General features: G+C 54.2%; 2 protein-coding genes and 1 pseudogene across 2 annotated transcripts in view; all 3 read right to left on the reverse strand.

The window, feature by feature from the left end:
- The window catches only part of LOC122689847 (melanoma-associated antigen 10-like), a 596,047-nt gene that overhangs the window by 248,874 nt on the left and 324,592 nt on the right, over positions 1–22,581 (reverse strand). The gene's annotated exons all lie outside the window — the stretch shown is intronic.
- The window catches only part of LOC122689845, a 587,451-nt pseudogene that overhangs the window by 187,472 nt on the left and 377,398 nt on the right, over positions 1–22,581 (reverse strand).
- LOC122689858 (melanoma-associated antigen 8-like) lies at positions 5,659–6,495 on the reverse strand. The gene has a single exon (XM_043896637.1). The coding sequence runs from the start codon at positions 6,493–6,495 to the stop codon at positions 5,731–5,733; it is 765 nt and encodes a 254-aa protein (XP_043752572.1). The 3' UTR covers positions 5,659–5,730.

A 22,581-nucleotide genomic window follows, 5' to 3' on the forward strand; every position in this document is an offset into this window, starting at 1 on the left:
GTGAGGACCCTGAGGGAGGACTGAGAATAGCCAGATCTCAGAACAGAGGGAACCCTGGTAGTCCCTGGGCAGGGTAACCTCGTGCCGCATTGCCTGATAACCCTGGCAGAGAGACTGGGGACCTCTTGAAAGCAGGGGAAACTCCAAATGGCGGATGGGACACTTGCAGGTCTTGTGTGGAGTCTAGACCCCATGCAAGGCAGGACTAAGGCAGTTAGACCCCAACAGGGAGGGATCTTGGCCCTTGCAAGGGGGTCTTGGAGGGTGCAGAGTGGGGTGAGCAGTTTCTTGAACTCTGGCTTAGGGACCTCGCGAGGTGAGGTATTTCAGGAACAGCCGAAGGCTTCCGGTTGGCAGAGGCTGGACTCCTCAACCGCAGTGGAGGACTGAGCAGACCCCCGCCCCTGTGGTCAGTGCTGGGAGGGAAGGCAGGACATGAGGAGGAGCTGAGGACCGAACACCTCCCTGGCCTAGGCCCCACAGGAGACCTTGGGCAGGTGCGGCCACATGTGGGGCCCCTCAGCGCTTTCTTTCCAGTCTCGGGTCTTGTTCTGCGTTTCCCTCCAGGCCCCCAGAGGGGAGGGACCAGGTTGTGCCAGGGGAAATGTAAGCACTAAAGGGGAGCTCTGAAGGGACCTCTCACCACACAACTGAGGGACCCTCACAGTGTGCACCCCTTGTACTGTCAGAGAATGCTAAGGGCTGTGCCACGGGATACCACTGACGTGCCCCTCCATTTCTCACAGGAGCTGTAGGAAGCAGTAGGCGAAGGCAGACATCTGAGGCCCGTGTCCTGAGGTCAGTGAACAGAGGAGGTCCAGGCAATTCCAGGAGTCAAGGTGATGAGGGTGCCCTGAGTGGACACCAAGTGCTGCCCATCCCAGAACAGAGGGGACCCCACAAGAGCCTAATCCCCTTACCTTGTCAGTCCCAGAAATCTCGGGCTGTGCTGACCACACCCTGGGGAGCCACCTCACTTCCTTCTTCAGGTAGCCAGGGGACTGGCCACTCCAGAGGCATGTCCCTGTGTGGTCTGAGAGCACGTTTCAAAAGGAGAGCTGCAAGTGGCCTGTGGCCAACCAGGGTGCGGTTCTCAGGTGAGGCCATTCACAGCCCGTCTATCCACCATCCAGGCCCATGGTCCTCATCTGTCCCATTTGCCCCCATGCCTCACTCCTGCCTCACTCTGTAGTTTGATCCCAGGCATCACGCTCATGGTCAAGATGACTGAGCTGAGCAAGCTCGAGGAAGACCTTCAGGACCCAGGTGAGGCCAGGGTCCTGTGGAAGTGCAGCTCTCTGGGACTGAGCGGGGGAGGCTGTATCACCCTCAGCCTCCTCCCCCACAGTCTCCTGCTCCACCCTTGTGGAGGCCTTGCCCCATGAAGCTCTGAATGAGATAGTGGCTAACTTGATGAACTTCTTGCTCCTGTAGTATCTGGCCAAACATCTGACATCCCAGGCGGAAATGCTGAAGAAGGTCCTCAGGAATAACCAGGAGCATGTCCTAGTGGTCTTCAGTCAAGCTGCAGAGTGCCTACAGGTTGTCGTTGGCCTGGAGGTAAAGCAGTTGGACCCCAGGGAGCACATCTACATCATGGTCCCTACCCTGGGCCTCACCTGCAATGTGATGCTGAGCAGTGGGCACACCCTGCCCAAGGCTGGCATCCTGGTGCTGCTCCTCAACCTGATCATGCAGAGTGAAGACCTGACCCCTGAGGAAGCAGTCTTGGGAGTACTCAGCAGGACGGGGGTGTGTGTTGGGAGTGAGCCCTGTCTCTTTGGCGAGCTCAGGGAGCTGCTGACCCAAGTGTGGCTGCGGGAGGGATACCTGGAATACCAGCAGGTGCCTGACAGCCACCCTGCTCGCTATGAGTTCCTGTGGGGCGCCCTGGCCTATGTGGAGACCAGCAAGTGGCAAGTCACGGTGTCTGTGCTCAGGGTCTAACAGAGGGCTTTGAGGGCCTCCCCACTCCTGTCTGCAGAGGCTGCGAGGGAGGAGGAATAGGGGGCCTGAGCCAGAGCAGCAGCCAGGGTAATCCTTCCCTCTGTGATTGAAGAGGGAGTAGTCACCTTCTCAGAAGTGAGGGCCCGGGCCAGTTGGGGGAACCAGTGCACAGCATCTGTGGGCTCCTGTTCTCTACAATGACATGGAGATTCATCTGTTTTCCTTAGAAAATCTTCAAGCTTTGATTGTTTTTGCAAAAGGCTAAATAAGGTTCAGTGTCTTAGCTTGGAGAATGAGGTTGATCAATATGTGTTTGTGCTTACACAGTTCAAGAACAAGAGTTTTGCTGTTTTGTGAGAGATTGGAAACTCTTCCATTTTGTTTTGTGACCCTGAATGGGACACAGTGGAAATGGAATTAGATCCGTTTCGGAAATGTGAGCTTGTGGTGGAGTGGTGGAGTCGCTCAGTCCTGTCCGACTCTTCGCGACCCCATGGACTGTGGCCAACAAGGCTCCTCAGTCCATGGGATTTTCCAGGCAAGAGTACTTGGGTGGGCTGTCATTTCTTTCTCCAGGGGATCATCATGACCCAGGGATGGAACACGGGTCTCCCAATGTAGACAGACACTTTACCGTCTGAGCCACCAGGGAAGCACTAATATTGATGCGGCAAGAATTATGCGATAAAAGTAATTGCAATGAATTCATCCATCTGTCCTTCTTGTGTGTCATTCTCAAAAACTAAATTATCTTTATTTGGGTTTGTCTGGGTTATTTAAGGAAGCAGCTGGCAATAAATCTGAGGCCCCTGTTCACTAGCTCATATATTCTGAAGACCTTTACAGAGTATCTTCTCCAGGAAAGGCGGTGTTAGGAGTGGGGACACTAGGAGAAGCAGGACACCCCCGCACCTAGAGCAAAGTTCTAGGAGCCGCAGTCACACAAGGAAGGTGGAGAGACCTCCCCTAGTCGCACTGAACAAGGCAACACGAGGTAGGGCGGTGGAGCTCCAGGAGGAGCACTCGAGTTTCAGTGCCTGAGCCAAGGTGGTTTGGGGCTTTAGGACCCTGGGTTCCTTCTGTGGGAGGTGGTCGAGGTGAGGCAGGCTGGTAGCAGCCCTCAGACTTGCAGACAGTGTTTCTTCGCGGAGATGGCAAATTCTGAAATGGATCATGGCTGTAAGGTGGCCTTTTGCATCTCGGACAAAGCCCAGACAGATCTCTTTCTGGGGCAGGAAGGAAGGGGTCCTGACTCTTGTCGCATTGCTGTTGATCACAGGGGCAAAGGAGGTGTTTTCTACCCCACATCTGCTAGGAATCCTGCAGAACTTTGGTCGCACTCCCTTGAAGTGGTGCCCAAGAAATGCATGGAACTACCCTTTCTTTCCTGGTCCCGGAGATCCAGAACCCACGGTCTTAAATAGCTTTCAATTATCTTGATTGTAATTGGCCATTGTAATCAAGGACTTGACCTTAGTTGGGGCTGCAAGAAAGGAAAGTACTGTTTTGGATGGAAGACCAGCTAGGGCAGAGGCAAAGAGTGGCTCTTGCTTCTATTTCCTGAAGCAGCTTGGGTCCTGTTGGAACACTCCTTCATACCCAAATTTAACAGGTTTTCTATGGAAATGGGGCTTGCCCAGGAGCTCAAATGATGAAGATTCCGCTTACACTGTGGGAGACATGGGATCGATTCATGGGTCAGGGAGATCACCTGAAGAAGGGCATGGCAACCCACTCCAGTATTCTTGCCTGGAGAATTCCATGGACAGAGGGGATCGGAAGACTACAGTCCATGGAGTGGCAAACAGTCCGACACAACTGAGCTACTAACATTATGGTCCACTATGGTCTAAGTAGCAAAGTTTCTTAGTTTTATTTGTGAAACATCCTATTTGGCTGATTAGGTATCCCACATCCTATTGAGGTGCACATTCTCAGACAAGCCCTGGACCACAAAGTAGCCGACCCCTTCCTACAGTGGAGAGTGGAGGACACTCTTGGGGCAACACTGTGACAGATTCCTGTCCCGACATCACAGAGGCCATGACCGCCAGGCCCTGGCAGCTGCATCCCATCCCTCAGGCGAATAGTGCAGCCCAACACGTGGGCTCCTCAAACCGGCTGGCTTCACAGGAGAAGAACTGAGGCCACGGGGCTTTTCCAAGCATCCACTGACTATCTGGCAGCTGCCATATATGTGACCAGAATCACATCACCTGTTCCCCTTTTTCTCTGGCACTCAGCATGGATAGCTGCCCCTTTAGCCCCCTGCACCCATCCACACCCCCACTGCAGTGACCTCACCACCTCCTTAGGCCCGGAAGTCGCTCCTGCCTTTTGCTGCCAGGCACAGCCTTAACCTGGGTCTCTGCTGCCTCCACACTTCTGAACCCACCCGAACCCAGGGATGCTGGCAGATGTTGCATCTTTACTGGCTAGTACTTATTTCTCATGCTCTTCGGATCTCAGACTCTGTCCCTCTCCCCTCTGGAAACTGTTTGGTTTTCAGGACACCTCAGAGAATTGGCAGCTTAATTAGAAATGGAATAGAAAACCACTCAGAATTGCTGTTCTGTGTTTTCCTCCTGGAGAATGTATATCAATTTCAGTGTCTGTGTGTGTTTCGGGGTGGAGAGCAGTGTCTCCAGCTGGGCACAGCTCACTCAAAGATCCCAGGATTCTAGTCACACTGCAGGTCCTGTCCACTTTTGCAGCTTCTCTTCACTCATTTCATCCAAATGAAATCTAGAGCATGCGCACAAGTGAAAATCATAAAGTCCAGATGACCAAAGAAACTGTTATTTCAATGTATTTGTTAATCAGCTTACCAAGGCAGAGACAGGAGGGCTAGTACAGGGATTACTGGGCATATATCAAAGAGCAAGATTCACATTTCTCTAGGATTCCTAGCAGATGGTGGACAGAACACACCTATTTCATCCCTGTGGTCAACAGCTATGGGGCAAGAGCCTGGACCCCTCCCTGCCTGCCCTAGAAAGAGATCTCTCTGGGGTTTATCCAAGAAGCAAAAGGACACCTCACAGCAATGATGCGTTTCAGAGATTCCCCTCACCCCCAAGACAGACCTCATGTGACTGTGGCTCCTCGACCATTGCTGTAAGTGTGGGGGTGTCCTGCTACTCCTAGTGTCCCCACTGTTAACATGGCCTTTCACGGAGCAGAGAATCTGTACACGTCTTTGGAATAACTGAGCCAATGAGCAGGGCTCTCAGATTGTCTGCTACTTTCTTTAATAACCCAGGAAAATTCAATTAACTGAGATCATTTAGTTATTGTGAATGACAGACAAGAAGGCCATAAGCATGAATTGACTATGATTACTTTTATTATCTAACTCTTCTCCATACAATACTATTGCTACAGAAGTTCACATTTTCAAAACATTTCTAATTTCGATTCCATTGCATTCTGTTCAGGACCACAAAACAAAATGGAAGACTTTCCCATCTCTCTTACAAAAACTCTTGTTTTTGAACTGTGTAACATCAGATACACTCGGATCAATCTCATTCACAAAGCTAAGATATTGAAGTTTCTTTAGCCTACTCTGAAACCAAACTTTGAAAAGTTTCTAAAGAAAACAGACATGAATCCCCTCATCATCATAGAGAACAGGAACCAAAAGATGCTACAAACTGGTTCCCCCAACTAGCCCGGGCCCTCACAGTTTAGAAAGCTGACTAACCCCTCTTTAACCACAGAGAGAAGGAACAACCTGGCTGCTGCTCTGTCTCAGGCCCCCTATCCCTCTTCCCTCGCATCTTATGCAGACAGGAATGGGAAGGTCCTCAAAGCCCTTTGGTTGACCCTGCGCATAAATGCCATGACTTGCCACTTGCTGGTCTCCACATAGGCCCGGGGACCCCACAGGAACTCATAGCAAACAGGGTGGCTGTCAGGCACCTGCTGGTACCGCAGGTATCCTTCCCGCACCCACACTTGGGTCAGAAGCTCCCTGAGCTCCCCAAAGACACACTGCTCACTCCCAACATACACCCCCATCCTTCTGAGTGCTCCCCAGACCGCCTCCTCAGGGGCCGGGTCTCCAAACCGCATGATCATGCTGAGGACCAGCACCAGGAAGCCGGCCTTGGGCAGGCCCACCCCATCGCTCAGCATCTCATCGCAAGTGAGGCCCAGGATGGGGACCAAGATGTAGATGTGCTCCGCTGGGTCCACCTCTTTCACGTCCACGCCAAAGACCAGCTGCAGGCACACTGAGACTTCCCTGAAGACCACCGGGAAGTGCTCCTGGTTATCCCTGAGGACCTTATTCAGCATTTCCGCCTGGGAGGTCAGCTCCTTGGCTCGATACTTGAGGAGCAGGAACTTCATCAGTTTACCTATCATCCTATCCAGAATTTCCTGGGGCAAGGCCTCCATAGGAGCAGAGGAGGATGCTGGGTAGTAGGAGGCCAAGTGGGATGCGGACTCCCCCACCTCAGCCTCCAAGAGCGGCACCTCGATAGGGCCCTGGGCCTCGCCTGGGTCCTGAAGGTCTTCCTCGGGTTTGCTGAGCTCACTCATCTCAACCACGAGCACAATGCCTGAGGTGAAACAAGACACGGAAGTGAGGCAGAGGTACAGATGGGGACCAAGGGCCTCTGGGAGAGAGGAGGTGTGAGCAACCTGGGCTAAGAAATGCATCCTGGATGGTACGACACAGGCCACTTACAGCTCTCCCCTTGAGGGGTTCTCTCCGACCTCACAGGAGAGCTCCTCCTGGGAGGCCAGTCCCCTGGCTACCCGAAGGAGGAAGGAAGGTGGCTCCCCAGGGTGTGGTCAGTACAGCCTGAGATTTCCGGGTCCAAAACAGTGTGAGGAATTGGGGCCTTCTGGGCCCCCGCTATGTTCTGGGATAGGGAGCCTCTGGTTCACTTCAGGTCACCCTCTCACCTTGACTCCTGATACTGCCTGTCTGAACTCAGGACACAGGCTTCAGACCTCTGCCTTCGCCTCCCGGTTCCTGGAGCTCCTGTGAGAGACATGGAGGTGACATCTAAGGGCTATACTGTGGCACAGCCCTGGGCCTTCTGTGCTGCTAGGTGGGGACGGACACTCGGATTACACCCAGTTGTGTTGTGGGTACCTTGTAATGCTCACCTTTCCCCTGGCATGACCTGGACGGTCCCCTTTGGAGGAGTAGAAGGAAACTCAAAACAAGACACAAGCCTGAACAGAAAGCACTGAGGGGCCCCACATGCGGCCGCACCTGTCCAGGGCCTGGCGCGGGTCCTAGGCTGGGGAGATGCTCGGTCCTCAGCTCCTCCTCACGTCCTGCCTGGCCTCCAAGCACTCGCCACAGGGGCGGGGGTTTGCTCAGTCCAACCTTGGGGTTGGGGAGTCCAGCCTCTGCCAACCTGAAGCCTCCACCTCTGCCCGTAAAACCTCACCTCCCGAGTTCCCTAAGCCAGCGGTCAAGAAACTGCTCACCCTGCTCACCCCACTCTGGGCCCTCCAAGACCCTCTTGCAAGGGCCAAGATCCCTCCAGCTTGGCGTCGAACCGCCTCAATCCTTCCTCGCATGGAGCCTGGACTCCAGGCAGGACTCGCGTTTGTCGCCTCTGCCATTTTGACACCCCGCCGCTTTCCCAAGGCCTCCAGTCCCACTGAGATGTGAGGAAGTCAGACAGACCTACTGTGCTCTTCTCACCCCAAGGGCTCCCAGGGACGACTACAGGGATGGGGATCTGTGGGGTTCCATCAGTCCTCACTCAGGGTGCCCGCAGTCCTCCTTCAGGAACCTCACCTTGCCTCCGCGCACGACCTGGATTCTCGCCTCTCCGCAACTGAAGCCCCGCCCCTTATAGCAGGACCCCAGTCTCTTGAAGACCCGGATGTCAGGAAGACAGCTCATGCCTGTGGCACTCATCCTGCCCCCACGGTTGCCCTGGACTGCCAACAGAGATTCGCTTCTCTGAGGTCCCCTCTGATTACGGGTTCAGGGTCCTCTAGTCCCTCTTCAGGGTCCTCAAGGTCTTCAACCCTGCAGGACCTGGGAATCGGGCCCCCGAGGCCCCGCCCCATATGTGACGTCCCCACTCAGAGACCCGGATGTCAGGAAGTGAGACCATGCACTTCGGGCTCATCTATCCCAGTTCGGCCAAGGACCAACAGCAGCTCCAGGCTTTTCTGAGGTCTCCTCTGATTTGGGTCCAGGGTCCACTCAGTCGTCCGTCAGTGCCCTCAAATTGAAACCCTGGAGGAGCTGGGGATCTTCCCTCTGCTCACCTGAGGCTACACCCCCTTTCCCAGGTCCCCAGTTTCTCTGAGACCCAGATGTCAGGAAATGCAGCATGTGCTCATCCACCCTCTGTGAGCCCTGAGACTTGATGTGAGGGTCCCGCCTCTGGTCAACACAAGGGGCATCCCCAGAATGCCAGGGCTCTAGATGAGATTCCTTAGGAAGGATTAAGGAACCCCACAGATTCCTGACCCTACTGTCAGCCCTGGGCCACCCTGGTGGTGGGATGAGCGCTTGGCAGCCTCTTCTGACTTCCGCATCTGTATCTCAGAAACATTAGGCAATTGTTAGAAGCGTCAGGGCGTCAGATGGGCAGTGAGAAAGATCTTCTTTCTTTTGAGAGTCAAGGTGAGGACACTGAGGAAGGACAGAGGGGACCCTGGACCCCAGAGCAGAGTGGGCTCTGGGAGGACATTGGGTGGATGAACGTATGCTGGATTTCCTGACTGGGTCTCAGAGAGACTGGGGACCTGGGATAGGGGGCTGACTTCCTAATATCCAGATTTCAGCCTGGTGTCCTAGTATAGAGAGATGACTTAGTGACATCCGCATATCAGAAAGACTGGGCTCCTGGTATGAGGTTTGGGGCGTTAGTAGGGGAAAGGAGAGAATCTGAAGTCGTACCTGGAGATAAGTTGAGGTCTCTGAGGGAAGGCTGAAGGGACCCCAAGTGAAAACTCTAGGGATCCCAAGATAAGAGGGATGGAACCCCACAGATCCCTGCCGCTGCCATCGGCCCTGGGAGCCCTCGGGGTGAGAAGAACACACTAGGTCTGTCCTGAGTTCCTGACATCCAGCTCTGTGAGGCTGGGGACTTGGTGTGAGGAGCAGGGACTATGGTGGGGAGAGGACAGAGACTAGGTCCTCCTGGAAATCAAGGTGAGGACCCTGAGGGAGGACTGAGAATAGCCAGATCTCAGAACAGAGGGAACCCTGGTAGTCCCTGGGCAGGGTAACCTCGTGCCGCATTGCCTGATAACCCTGGCAGAGAGACTGGGGACCTCTTGAAAGCAGGGGAAACTCCAAATGGCGGATGGGACACTTGCAGGTCTTGTGTGGAGTCTAGACCCCATGCAAGGCAGGACTAAGGCAGTTAGACCCCAACAGGGAGGGATCTTGGCCCTTGCAAGGGGGTCTTGGAGGGTGCAGAGTGGGGTGAGCAGTTTCTTGAACTCTGGCTTAGGGACCTCGCGAGGTGAGGTATTTCAGGAACAGCCGAAGGCTTCCGGTTGGCAGAGGCTGGACTCCTCAACCGCAGTGGAGGACTGAGCAGACCCCCGCCCCTGTGGTCAGTGCTGGGAGGGAAGGCAGGACATGAGGAGGACCTGAGGACCGAACACCTCCCTGGCCTAGGCCCCACAGGAGACCTTGGGCAGGTGCGGCCGCATGTGGGGCCCCTCAGCGCTTTCTTTCCAGTCTCGGGTCTTGTTCTGCATTTCCCTCCAGGCCCCCAGAGGGGAGGGACCAGGTTGTGCCAGGGGAAATGTAAGCACTAAAGGGGAGCTCTGAAGGGACCTCTCACCACACAACTGAGGGACCCTCACAGTGTGCACCCCTTGTACTGTCAGAGAATGCTAAGGGCTGTGCCACGGGATACCACTGACGTGCCCCTCCATTTCTCACAGGAGCTGTAGGAAGCAGTAGGCGAAGGCAGACATCTGAGGCCCGTGTCCTGAGGTCAGTGAACAGAGGAGGTCCAGGCAATTCCAGGAGTCAAGGTGATGAGGGTGCCCTGAGTGGACACCAAGTGCTGCCCATCCCAGAACAGAGGGGACCCCACAAGAGCCTAATCCCCTTACCTTGTCAGTCCCAGAAATCTCGGGCTGTGCTGACCACACCCTGGGGAGCCACCTCACTTCCTTCTTCAGGTAGCCAGGGGACTGGCCACTCCAGAGGCATGTCCCTGTGTGGTCTGAGAGCACGTTTCAAAAGGAGAGCTGCAAGTGGCCTGTGGCCAACCAGGGTGCGGTTCTCAGGTGAGGCCATTCACAGCCCGTCTATCCACCATCCAGGCCCATGGTCCTCATCTGTCCCATTTGCCCCCATGCCTCACTCCTGCCTCACTCTGTAGTTTGATCCCAGGCATCACGCTCATGGTCAAGATGACTGAGCTGAGCAAGCTCGAGGAAGACCTTCAGGACCCAGGTGAGGCCAGGGTCCTGTGGAAGTGCAGCTCTCTGGGGCTGAGCGGGGGAGGCTGTATCACCCTCAGCCTCCTCCCCCACAGTCTCCTGCTCCACCCTTGTGGAGGCCTTGCCCCATGAAGCTCTGAATGAGATAGTGGCTAACTTGATGAAGTTCTTGCTCCTGTAGTATCTGGCCAAACATCTGACATCCCAGGCGGAAATGCTGAAGAAGGTCCTCAGGAATAACCAGGAGCATGTCCTAGTGGTCTTCAGTCAAGCTGCAGAGTGCCTACAGGTTGTCGTTGGCCTGGAGGTAAAGCAGTTGGACCCCAGGGAGCACATCTACATCATGGTCCCTACCCTGGGCCTCACCTGCAATGTGATGCTGAGCAGTGGGCAGACCCTGCCCATGGCTGGCATCCTGGTGCTGCTCCTCAACCTGATCATGCAGAGTGAAGACCTGACCCCTGAGGAAGCAGTCTTGGGAGTACTCAGCAGGACGGGGGTGTGTGTTGGGAGTGAGCCCTGTCTCTTTGGGGAGCTCAGGGAGCTGCTGACCCAAGTGTGGCTGCGGGAGGGATACCTGGAATACCAGCAGGTGCCTGACAGCCACCCTGCTCGCTATGAGTTCCTGTGGGGCGCCCTGGCCTATGTGGAGACCAGCAAGTGGCAAGTCACGGTGTCTGTGCTCAGGGTCTAACAGAGGGCTTTGAGGGCCTCCCCACTCCTGTCTGCAGAGGCTGCGAGGGAGGAGGAATAGGGGGCCTGAGCCAGAGCAGCAGCCAGGGTAATCCTTCCCTCTGTGATTGAAGAGGGAGTAGTCACCTTCTCAGAAGTGAGGGCCCGGGCCAGTTGGGGGAACCAGTGCACAGCATCTGTGGGCTCCTGTTCTCTACAATGACATGGAGATTCATCTGTTTTCCTTAGAAAATATTCAAGCTTTGATTGTTTTTGCAAAAGGCTAAATAAAGTTCAGTGTCTTAGCTTGGAGAATGAGGTTGATCAATATGTGTTTGTGCTTACACAGTTCAAGAACAAGAGTTTTGCTGTTTTGTGAGAGATTGGAAACTCTTCCATTTTGTTTTGTGACCCTGAATGGGACACAGTGGAAATGGAATTAGATCCGTTTCGGAAATGTGAGCTTGTGGTGGAGTGGTGGAGTCGCTCAGTCCTGTCCGACTCTTCGCGACCCCATGGACTGTGGCCAACAAGGCTCCTCAGTCCATGGGATTTTCCAGGCAAGAGTACTTGGGTGGGCTGTCATTTCTTTCTCCAGGGGATCATCATGACCCAGGGATGGAACACGGGTCTCCCAATGTAGACAGACACTTTACCGTCTGAGCCACCAGGGAAGCACTAATATTGATGCGGCAAGAATTATGCGATAAAAGTAATTGCAATGAATTCATCCATCTGTCCTTCTTGTGTGTCATTCTCAAAAACTAAATTATCTTTATTTGGGTTTGTCTGGGTTATTTAAGGAAGCAGCTGGCAATAAATCTGAGGCCCCTGTTCACTAGCTCATATATTCTGAAGACCTTTACAGAGTATCTTCTCCAGGAAAGGCGGTGTTAGGAGTGGGGACACTAGGAGAAGCAGGACACCCCCGCACCTAGAGCAAAGTTCTAGGAGCCGCAGTCACACAAGGAAGGTGGAGAGACCTCCCCTAGTCGCACTGAACAAGGCAACACGAGGTAGGGCGGTGGAGCTCCAGGAGGAGCACTCGAGTTTCAGTGCCTGAGCCAAGGTGGTTTGGGGCTTTAGGACCCTGGGTTCCTTCTGTGGGAGGTGGTCGAGGTGAGGCAGGCTGGTAGCAGCCCTCAGACTTGCAGACAGTGTTTCTTCGGGGAGATGGCAAATTCTGAAATGGATCATGGCTGTAAGGTGGCCTTTTGCATCTCGGACAAAGCCCAGACAGATCTCTTTCTGGGGCAGGAAGGAAGGGGTCCTGACTCTTGTCGCATTGCTGTTGATCACAGGGGCAAAGGAGGTGTTTTCTACCCCACATCTGCTAGGAATCCTGCAGAACTTTGGTCGCACTCCCTTGAAGCGGTGCCCAAGAAATGCATGGAACTACCCTTTCTTTCCTGGTCCCGGAGATCCAGAACCCACGGTCTTAAATAGCTTTCTATTATCTTGATTGTAATTGGCCATTGTAATCAAGGACTTGACCTTAGTTGGGGCTGCAAGAAAGGAAAGTACTGTTTTGGATGGAAGACCAGCTAGGGCAGAGGCAAAGAGTGGCTCTTGCTTCTATTTCCTGGAGCAGCTTGGGTCCTGTTGGAACACTCCTTCATACCCAAATTTAACAGGTTTTCTATGGAAATGGGGCTTGCCCAGGAGCTCAAATGATGAAGATTCCGCTTACACTGTGGGAGACATGGGATCGATTCATGGGTCAGGGAGATCACCTGAAGAAGGGCATGGCAACCCACTCCAGTATTCTTGCCTGGAGAATTCCATGGACAGAGGGGATCGGAAGACTGCAGTCCATGGAGTGGCAAACAGTCCGACACGACTGAGCTACTAACATTATGGTCCACTATGGTCTAAGTAGCAAAGTTTCTTAGTTTTATTTGTGAAACATCCTATTTGGCTGATTAGGTATCCCACATCCTATTGAGGTGCACATTCTCAGACAAGCCCTGGACCACAAAGTAGCCGACCCCTTCCTACAGTGGAGAGTGGAGGACACTCTTGGGGCAACACTGTGACAGATTCCTGTCCCGACATCACAGAGGCCATGACCGCCAGGCCCTGGCAGCTGCATCCCATCCCTCAGGCGAATAGTGCAGCCCAACACGTGGGCTCCTCAAACCGGCTGGCTTCACAGGAGAAGAACTGAGGCCACGGGGCTTTTCCAAGCATCCACTGACTATCTGGCAGCTGCCATATATGTGACCAGAATCACATCACCTGTTCCCCTTTTTCTCTGGCACTCAGCATGGATAGCTGCCCCTTTAGCCCCCTGCACCCATCCACACCCCCACTGCAGTGACCTCACCACCTCCTTAGGCCCGGAAGTCGCTCCTGCCTTTTGCTGCCAGGCACAGCCTTAACCTGGGTCTCTGCTGCCTCCACACTTCTGAACCCACCCGAACCCAGGGATGCTGGCAGATGTTGCATCTTTACTGGCTAGTACTTGTTTCTCATGCTCTTCGGATCTCAGACTCTGTCCCTCTCCCCTCTGGAAACTGTTTGGTTTTCAGGACACCTCAGAGAATTGGCAGCTTAATTAGAAATGGAATAGAAAACCACTCAGAATTGCTGTTCTGTGTTTTCCTCCTGGAGAATGTATATCAATTTCAGTGTCTGTGTGTGTTTCGGGGTGGAGAGCAGTGTCTCCAGCTGGGCACAGCTCACTCAAAGATCCCAGGATTCTAGTCACACAGCAGGTCCTGTCCACTTTTGCAGCTTCTCTTCACTCATTTCATCCAAATGAAATCTAGAGCATGCGCACAAGTGAAAATCATAAAGTCCAGATGACCAAAGGAACTGTTGTTTCAATGTACTTGTTAATCAGCTTCCCAAGGCAGAGACAGGAGGGCTAGTACAGGGATTACTGGGCATATATCAAAGAGCAAGATTCACATTTCTCTAGGATTCCTAGCAGATGGTGGACAGAACACACCTATTTCATCCCTGTGGTCAACAGCTATGGGGCAAGAGCCTGGACCCCTCCCTGCCTGCCCTAGAAAGAGATCTCTCTGGGGTTTATCCAAGAAGCAAAAGGACACCTCACAGCAATGATGCGTTTCAGAGATTCCCCTCACCCCCAAGACAGACCTCATGTGACTGTGGCTCCTCGACCATTGCTGTAAGTGTGGGGGTGTCCTGCTACTCCTAGTGTCCCCACTGTTAACATGGCCTTTCACGGAGCAGAGAATCTGTACACGTCTTTGGAATAACTGAGCCAATGAGCAGGGCTCTCAGATTGTCTGCTACTTTCTTTAATAACCCAGGAAAATTCAATTAACTGAGATCATTTAGTTATTGTGAATGACAGACAAGAAGGCCATAAGCATGAATTGACTATGATTACTTTTATTATCTAACTCTTCTCCATACAATACTATTGCTACAGAAGTTCACATTTTCAAAACATTTCTAATTTCGATTCCATTGCATTCTGTTCAGGACCACAAAACAAAATGGAAGACTTTCCCATCTCTCTTACAAAAACTCTTGTTTTTGAACTGTGTAACATCAGATACACTCGGATCAATCTCATTCACAAAGCTAAGATATTGAAGTTTCTTTAGCCTACTCTGAAACCAAACTTTGAAAAGTTTCTAAAGAAAACAGAGATGAATCCCCTCGTCATCATAGAGAACAGGAACCAAAAGATGCTACAAACTGGTTCCCCCAACTAGCCCGGGCCCTCACAGTTTAGAAAGCTGACTACCCCCTCTTTAACCACAGAGAGAAGGAACAACCTGGCTGCTGCTCTGTCTCAGGCCCCCTATCCCTCTTCCCTCGCATCTTATGCAGACAGGAATGGGAAGGTCCTCAAAGCCCTTTGGTTGACCCTGCGCATAAATGCCATGACTTGCCACTTGCTGGTCTCCACATAGGCCCGGGGACCCCACAGGAACTCATAGCAAACAGGGTGGCTGTCAGGCACCTGCTGGTACCGCAGGTATCCTTCCCGCACCCACACTTGGGTCAGAAGCTCCCTGAGCTCCCCAAAGACACACTGCTCACTCCCAACATACACCCCCATCCTTCTGAGTGCTCCCCAGACCGCCTCCTCAGGGGCCGGGTCTCCAAACCGCATGATCATGCTGAGGACCAGCACCAGGAAGCCGGCCTTGGGCAGGCCCACCCCATCGCTCAGCATCTCATCGCAAGTGAGGCCCAGGATGGGGACCAAGATGTAGATGTGCTCCGCTGGGTCCACCTCTTTCACGTCCACGCCAAAGACCAGCTGCAGGCACACTGAGACTTCCCTGAAGACCACCGGGAAGTGCTCCTGGTTATCCCTGAGGACCTTATTCAGCATTTCCGCCTGGGAGGTCAGCTCCTTGGCTCGATACTTGAGGAGCAGGAACTTCATCAGTTTACCTATCATCCTATCCAGAATTTCCTGGGGCAAGGCCTCCATAGGAGCAGAGGAGGATGCTGGGTAGTAGGAGGCCAAGTGGGATGCGGACTCCCCCACCTCAGCCTCCAAGAGCGGCACCTCGATAGGGCCCTGGGCCTCGCCTGGGTCCTGAAGGTCTTCCTCGGGTTTGCTGAGCTCACTCATCTCAACCACGAGCACAATGCCTGAGGTGAAACAAGACACGGAACTGAGGCAGAGGTACAGATGGGGACCAAGGGCCTCTGGGAGAGAGGAGGTGTGAGCAACCTGGGCTAAGAAATGCATCCTGGATGGTACGACACAGGCCACTTACAGCTCTCCCCTTGAGGGGTTCTCTCCGACCTCACAGGAGAGCTCCTCCTGGGAGGCCAGTCCCCTGGCTACCCGAAGGAGGAAGGAAGGTGGCTCCCCAGGGTGTGGTCAGTACAGCCTGAGATTTCCGGGTCCAAAACAGTGTGAGGAATTGGGGCCTTCTGGGCCCCCGCTATGTTCTGGGATAGGGAGCCTCTGGTTCACTTCAGGTCACCCTCTCACCTTGACTCCTGATACTGCCTGTCTGAACTCAGGACACAGGCTTCAGACCTCTGCCTTCGCCTCCCGGTTCCTGGAGCTCCTGTGAGAGACATGGAGGTGACATCTAAGGGCTATACTGTGGCACAGCCCTGGGCCTTCTGTGCTGCTAGGTGGGGACGCACACTCGGATTACACCCAGTTGTGTTGTGGGTACCTTGTAATGCTCACCTTTCCCCTGGCATGACCTGGACGGTCCCCTTTGGAGGAGTAGAAGGAAACTCAAAACAAGACACAAGCCTGAACAGAAAGCACTGAGGGGCCCCACATGCGGCCGCACCTGTCCAGGGCCTGGCGCGGGTCCTAGGCTGGGGAGATGCTCGGTCCTCAGCTCCTCCTCACGTCCTGCCTGGCCTCCAAGCACTCGCCACAGGGGCGGGGGTTTGCTCAGTCCAACCTTGGGGTTGGGGAGTCCAGCCTCTGCCAACCTGAAGCCTCCACCTCTGCCCGTAAAACCTCACCTCCCGAGTTCCCTAAGCCAGCGGTCAAGAAACTGCTCACCCTGCTCACCCCACTCTGGGCCCTCCAAGACCCTCTTGCAAGGGCCAAGATCCCTCCAGCTTGGCGTCGAACCGCCTCAATCCTGGAGCCTGGACTCCAGGCAGGACTCGCGTTTGTCGCCTCTGCCATTTTGACACCCCGCCGCTTTCCCAAGGCCTCCAGTCCCTCTGAGACCCGCATGTGAGGAAGTCAGACAGACCTACTGTGCTCTTCTCACCCCAAGGGCTCCCAGGGACGACTACAGGGATGGGGATCTGTGGGGTTCCATCAGTCCTCACTCAGGGTGCCCGCAGTCCTCCTTCAGGAACCTCACCTTGCCTCCGCACACGACCTGGATTCTCGCCTCTCCGCAACTGAAGCCCCGCCCCTTATAGCAGGACCCCAGTCTCTTGAAGACCCGGATGTCAGGAAGACAGCTCATGCCTGTGGCACTCATCCTGCCCCCACGGTTGCCCTGGACTGCCAACAGAGATTCGCTTCTCTGAGGTCCCCTCTGATTACGGGTTCAGGGTCCTCTAGTCCCTCTTCAGGGTCCTCAAGGTCTTCAACCCTGCAGGACCTGGGAATCGGGCCCCCGAGGCCCCGCCCCATATGTGACGTCCCCACTCAGAGACCCGGATGTCAGGAAGTGAGACCATGCACTTCGGGCTCATCTATCCCAGTTCGGCCAAGGACCAACAGCAGCTCCAGGCTTTTCTGAGGTCTCCTCTGATTTGGGTCCAGGGTCCACTCAGTCGTCCGTCAGTGTCCTCAAATTGAAACCCTGGAGGAGCTGGGGATCTTCCCTCTGCTCACCTGAGGCTACACCCCCTTTCCCAGGTCCCCAGTTTCTCTGAGACCCAGATGTCAGGAAATGCAGCATGTGCTCATCCACCCTCTGTGAGCCCTGAGACTTGATGTGAGGGTCCCGCCTCTGGTCAACACAAGGGGCATCCCCAGAATGCCAGGGCTCTAGATGAGATTCCTTAGGAAGGATTAAGGAACCCCACAGATTCCTGACCCTACTGTCAGCCCTGGGCCACCCTGGTGGTGGGATGAGCGCTTGGCAGCCTCTTCTGACTTCCGCATCTGTATCTCAGAAACATTAGGCAATTGTTAGAAGCGTCAGGGCGTCAGATGGGCAGTGAGAAAGATCTTCTTTCTTTTGAGAGTCAAGGTGAGGACACTGAGGAAGGACAGAGGGGACCCTGGACCCCAGAGCAGAGTGGGCTCTGGGAGGACATTGGGTGGATGAACGTATGCTGGATTTCCTGACTGGGTCTCAGAGAGACTGGGGACCTGGGATAGGGGGCTGACTTCCTAATATCCAGATTTCAGCCTGGTGTCCTAGTATAGAGAGATGACTTAGTGACATCCGCATATCAGAAAGACTGGGCTCCTGGTATGAGGTTTGGGGCGTTAGTAGGGGAAAGGAGAGAATCTGAAGTCGTACCTGGAGATAAGTTGAGGTCTCTGAGGGAAGGCTGAAGGGACCCCAAGTGAAAACTCTAGGGATCCCAAGATAAGAGGGATGGAACCCCACAGATCCCTGCCGCTGCCATCGGCCCTGGGAGCCCTCGGGGTGAGAAGAACACACTAGGTCTGTCCTGAGTTCCTGACATCCAGCTCTGTGAGGCTGGGGACTTGGTGTGAGGAGCAGGGACTATGGTGGGGAGAGGACAGAGACTAGGTCCTCCTGGAAATCAAGGTGAGGACCCTGAGGGAGGACTGAGAATAGCCAGATCTCAGAACAGAGGGAACCCTGGTAGTCCCTGGGCAGGGTAACCTCGTGCCGCATTGCCTGATAACCCTGGCAGAGAGACTGGGGACCTCTTGAAAGCAGGGGAAACTCCAAATGGCGGATGGGACACTTGCAGGTCTTGTGTGGAGTCTAGACCCCATGCAAGGCAGGACTAAGGCAGTTAGACCCCGACAGGGAGGGATCTTGGCCCTTGCAAGGGGGTCTTGGAGGGTGCAGAGTGGGGTGAGCAGTTTCTTGAACTCTGGCTTAGGGACCTCGCGAGGTGAGGTATTTCAGGAACAGCCGAAGGCTTCCGGTTGGCAGAGGCTGGACTCCTCAACCGCAATGGAGGACTGAGCAGACCCCCGCCCCTGTGGTCAGTGCTGGGAGGGAAGGCAGGACATGAGGAGGAGCTGAGGACCGAACACCTCCCTGGCCTAGGCCCCACAGGAGACCTTGGGCAGGTGCGGCCGCATGTGGGGCCCCTCAGCGCTTTCTTTCCAGTCTCGGGTCTTGTTCTGCGTTTCCCTCCAGGCCCCCAGAGGGGAGGGACCAGGTTGTGCCAGGGGAAATGTAAGCACTAAAGGGGAGCTCTGAAGGGACCTCTCACCACACAACTGAGGGACCCTCACAGTGTGCACCCCTTGTACTGTCAGAGAATGCTAAGGGCTGTGCCACGGGATACCACTGAGGTGCCCCTCCATTTCTCACAGGAGCTGTAGGAAGCAGTAGGCGAAGGCAGACATCTGAGGCCCGTGTCCTGAGGTCAGTGAACAGAGGAGGTCCAGGCAATGCCAGGAGTCAAGGTGATGAGGGTGCCCTGAGTGGACACCAAGTGCTGCCCATCCCAGAACAGAGGGGACCCCACAAGAGCCTAATCCCCTTACCTTGTCAGTCCCAGAAATCTCGGGCTGTGCTGACCACACCCTGGGGAGCCACCTCACTTCCTTCTTCAGGTAGCCAGGGGACTGGCCACTCCAGAGGCATGTCCCTGTGTGGTCTGAGAGCACGTTTCAAGAGGAGAGCTGCAAGTGGCCTGTGGCCAACCAGGGTGCGGTTCTCAGGTGAGGCCATTCACAGCCCGTCTATCCACCATCCAGGCCCATGGTCCTCATCTGTCCCATTTGCCCCCATGCCTCACTCCTGCCTCACTCTGTAGTTTGATCCCAGGCATCACGCTCATGGTCAAGATGACTGAGCTGAGCAAGCTCGAGGAAGACCTTCAGGACCCAGGTGAGGCCAGGGTCCTGTGGAAGTGCAGCTCTCTGGGGCTGAGCGGGGGAGGCTGTATCACCCTCAGCCTCCTCCCCCACAGTCTCCTGCTCCACCCTTGTGGAGGCCTTGCCCCATGAAGCTCTGAATGAGATAGTGGCTAACTTGATGAAGTTCTTGCTCCTGTAGTATCTGGCCAAACATCTGACATCCCAGGCGGAAATGCTGAAGAAGGTCCTCAGGAATAACCAGGAGCATGTCCTAGTGGTCTTCAGTCAAGCTGCAGAGTGCCTACAGGTTGTCGTTGGCCTGGAGGTAAAGCAGTTGGACCCCAGGGAGCACATCTACATCATGGTCCCTACCCTGGGCCTCACCTGCAATGTGATGCTGAGCAGTGGGCAGACCCTGCCCATGGCTGGCATCCTGGTGCTGCTCCTCAACCTGATCATGCAGAGTGAAGACCTGACCCCTGAAGAAGCAGTCTTGGGAGTACTCAGCAGGACGGGGGTGTGTGTTGAGAGTGAGCCCTGTCTCTTTGGGGAGCTCAGGGAGCTGCTGACCCAAGTGTGGCTGCGGGAGGCATACCTGGAATACCAGCAGGTGCCTGACAGCCACCCTGCTCGCTATGAGTTCCTGTGGGGCGCCCTGGCCTATGTGGAGACCAGCAAGTGGCAAGTCACGGTGTCTGTGCTCAGGGTCTAACAGAGGGCTTTGAGGGCCTCCCCACTCCTGTCTGCAGAGGCTGCGAGGGAGGAGGAATAGGGGGCCTGAGCCAGAGCAGCAGCCAGGGTAATCCTTCCCTCTGTGATTGAAGAGGGAGTAGTCACCTTCTCAGAAGTGAGGGCCCGGGCCAGTTGGGGGAACCAGTGCACAGCATCTGTGGGCTCCTGTTCTCTACAATGACATGGAGATTCATCTGTTTTCCTTAGAAAATCTTCAAGCTTTGACTGTTTTTGCAAAAGGCTAAATAAAGTTCAGTGTCTTAGCTTGGAGAATGAGGTTGATCAATATGTGTTTGTGCTTACACAGTTCAAGAACAAGAGTTTTGCTGTTTTGTGAGAGATTGGAAACTCTTCCATTTTGTTTTGTGACCCTGAATGGGACACAGTGGAAATGGAATTAGATCCGTTTCGGAAATGTGAGCTTGTGGTGGAGTGGTGGAGTCGCTCAGTCCTGTCCGACTCTTCGCGACCCCATGGACTGTGGCCAACAAGGCTCCTCAGTCCATGGGATTTTCCAGGCAAGAGTACTTGGGTGGGCTGTCATTTCTTTCTCCAGGGGATCATCATGACCCAGGGATGGAACACGGGTCTCCCAATGTAGACAGACACTTTACCGTCTGAGCCACCAGGGAAGCACTAATATTGATGCGGCAAGAATTATGCGATAAAAGTAATTGCAATGAATTCATCCATCTGTCCTTCTTGTGTGTCATTCTCAAAAACTAAATTATCTTTATTTGGGTTTGTCTGGGTTATTTAAGGAAGCAGCTGGCAATAAATCTGAGGCCCCTGTTCACTAGCTCATATATTCTGAAGACCTTTACAGAGTATCTTCTCCAGGAAAGGCGGTGTTAGGAGTGGGGACACTAGGAGAAGCAGGACACCCCCGCACCTAGAGCAAAGTTCTAGGAGCCGCAGTCACACAAGGAAGGTGGAGAGACCTCCCCTAGTCGCACTGAACAAGGCAACACGAGGTAGGGCGGTGGAGCTCCAGGAGGAGCGCTCGAGTTTCAGTGCCTGAGCCAAGGTGGTTTGGGGCTTTAGGACCCTGGGTTCCTTCTGTGGGAGGTGGTCGAGGTGAGGCAGGCTGGTAGCAGCCCTCAGACTTGCAGACAGTGTTTCTTCGGGGAGATGGCAAATTCTGAAATGGATCATGGCTGTAAGGTGGCCTTTTGCATCTCGGACAAAGCCCAGACAGATCTCTTTCTGGGGCAGGAAGGAAGGAGTCCTGACTCTTGTCGCATTGCTGTTGATCACAGGGGCAAAGGAGGTGTTTTCTACCCCACATCTGCTAGGAATCCTGCAGAACTTTGGTCGCACTCCCTTGAAGTGGTGCCCAAGAAATGCATGGAACTACCCTTTCTTTCCTGGTCCCGGAGATCCAGAACCCACGGTCTTAAATAGCTTTCAATTATCTTGATTGTAATTGGCCATTGTAATCAAGGACTTGACCTTAGTTGGGGCTGCAAGAAAGGAAAGTACTGTTTTGGATGGAAGACCAGCTAGGGCAGAGGCAAAGAGTGGCTCTTGCTTCTATTTCCTGGAGCAGCTTGGGTCCTGTTGGAACACTCCTTCATACCCAAATTTAACAGGTTTTCTATGGAAATGGGGCTTGCCCAGGAGCTCAAATGATGAAGATTCCGCTTACACTGTGGGAGACATGGGATCGATTCATGGGTCAGGGAGATCACCTGAAGAAGGGCATGGCAACCCACTCCAGTATTCTTGCCTGGAGAATTCCATGGACAGAGGGGATCGGAAGACTGCAGTCCATGGAGTGGCAAACAGTCCGACACGACTGAGCTACTAACATTATGGTCCACTATGGTCTAAGTAGCAAAGTTTCTTAGTTTTACTTGTGAAACATCCTATTTGGCTGATTAGGTATCCCACATCCTATTGAGGTGCACATTCTCAGACAAGCCCTGGACCACAAAGTAGCCGACCCCTTCCTACAGTGGAGAGTGGAGGACACTCTTGGGGCAACACTGTGACAGATTCCTGTCCCGACATCACAGAGGCCATGACCGCCAGGCCCTGGCAGCTGCATCCCATCCCTCAGGCGAATAGTGCAGCCCAACACGTGGGCTCCTCAAACCGGCTGGCTTCACAGGAGAAGAACTGAGGCCACGGGGCTTTTCCAAGCATCCACTGACTATCTGGCAGCTGCCATATATGTGACCAGAATCACATCACCTGTTCCCCTTTTTCTCTGGCACTCAGCATGGATAGCTGCCCCTTTAGCCCCCTGCACCCATCCACACCCCCACTGCAGTGACCTCACCACCTCCTTAGGCCCGGAAGTCGCTCCTGCCTTTTGCTGCCAGGCACAGCCTTAACCTGGGTCTCTGCTGCCTCCACACTTCTGAACCCACCCGAACCCAGGGATGCTGGCAGATGTTGCATCTTTACTGGCTAGTACTTATTTCTCATGC

Source organism: Cervus elaphus, chromosome X, assembly GCF_910594005.1.
Source record: "Cervus elaphus chromosome X, mCerEla1.1, whole genome shotgun sequence".
NCBI lineage: Eukaryota > Metazoa > Chordata > Mammalia > Artiodactyla > Cervidae > Cervus > Cervus elaphus.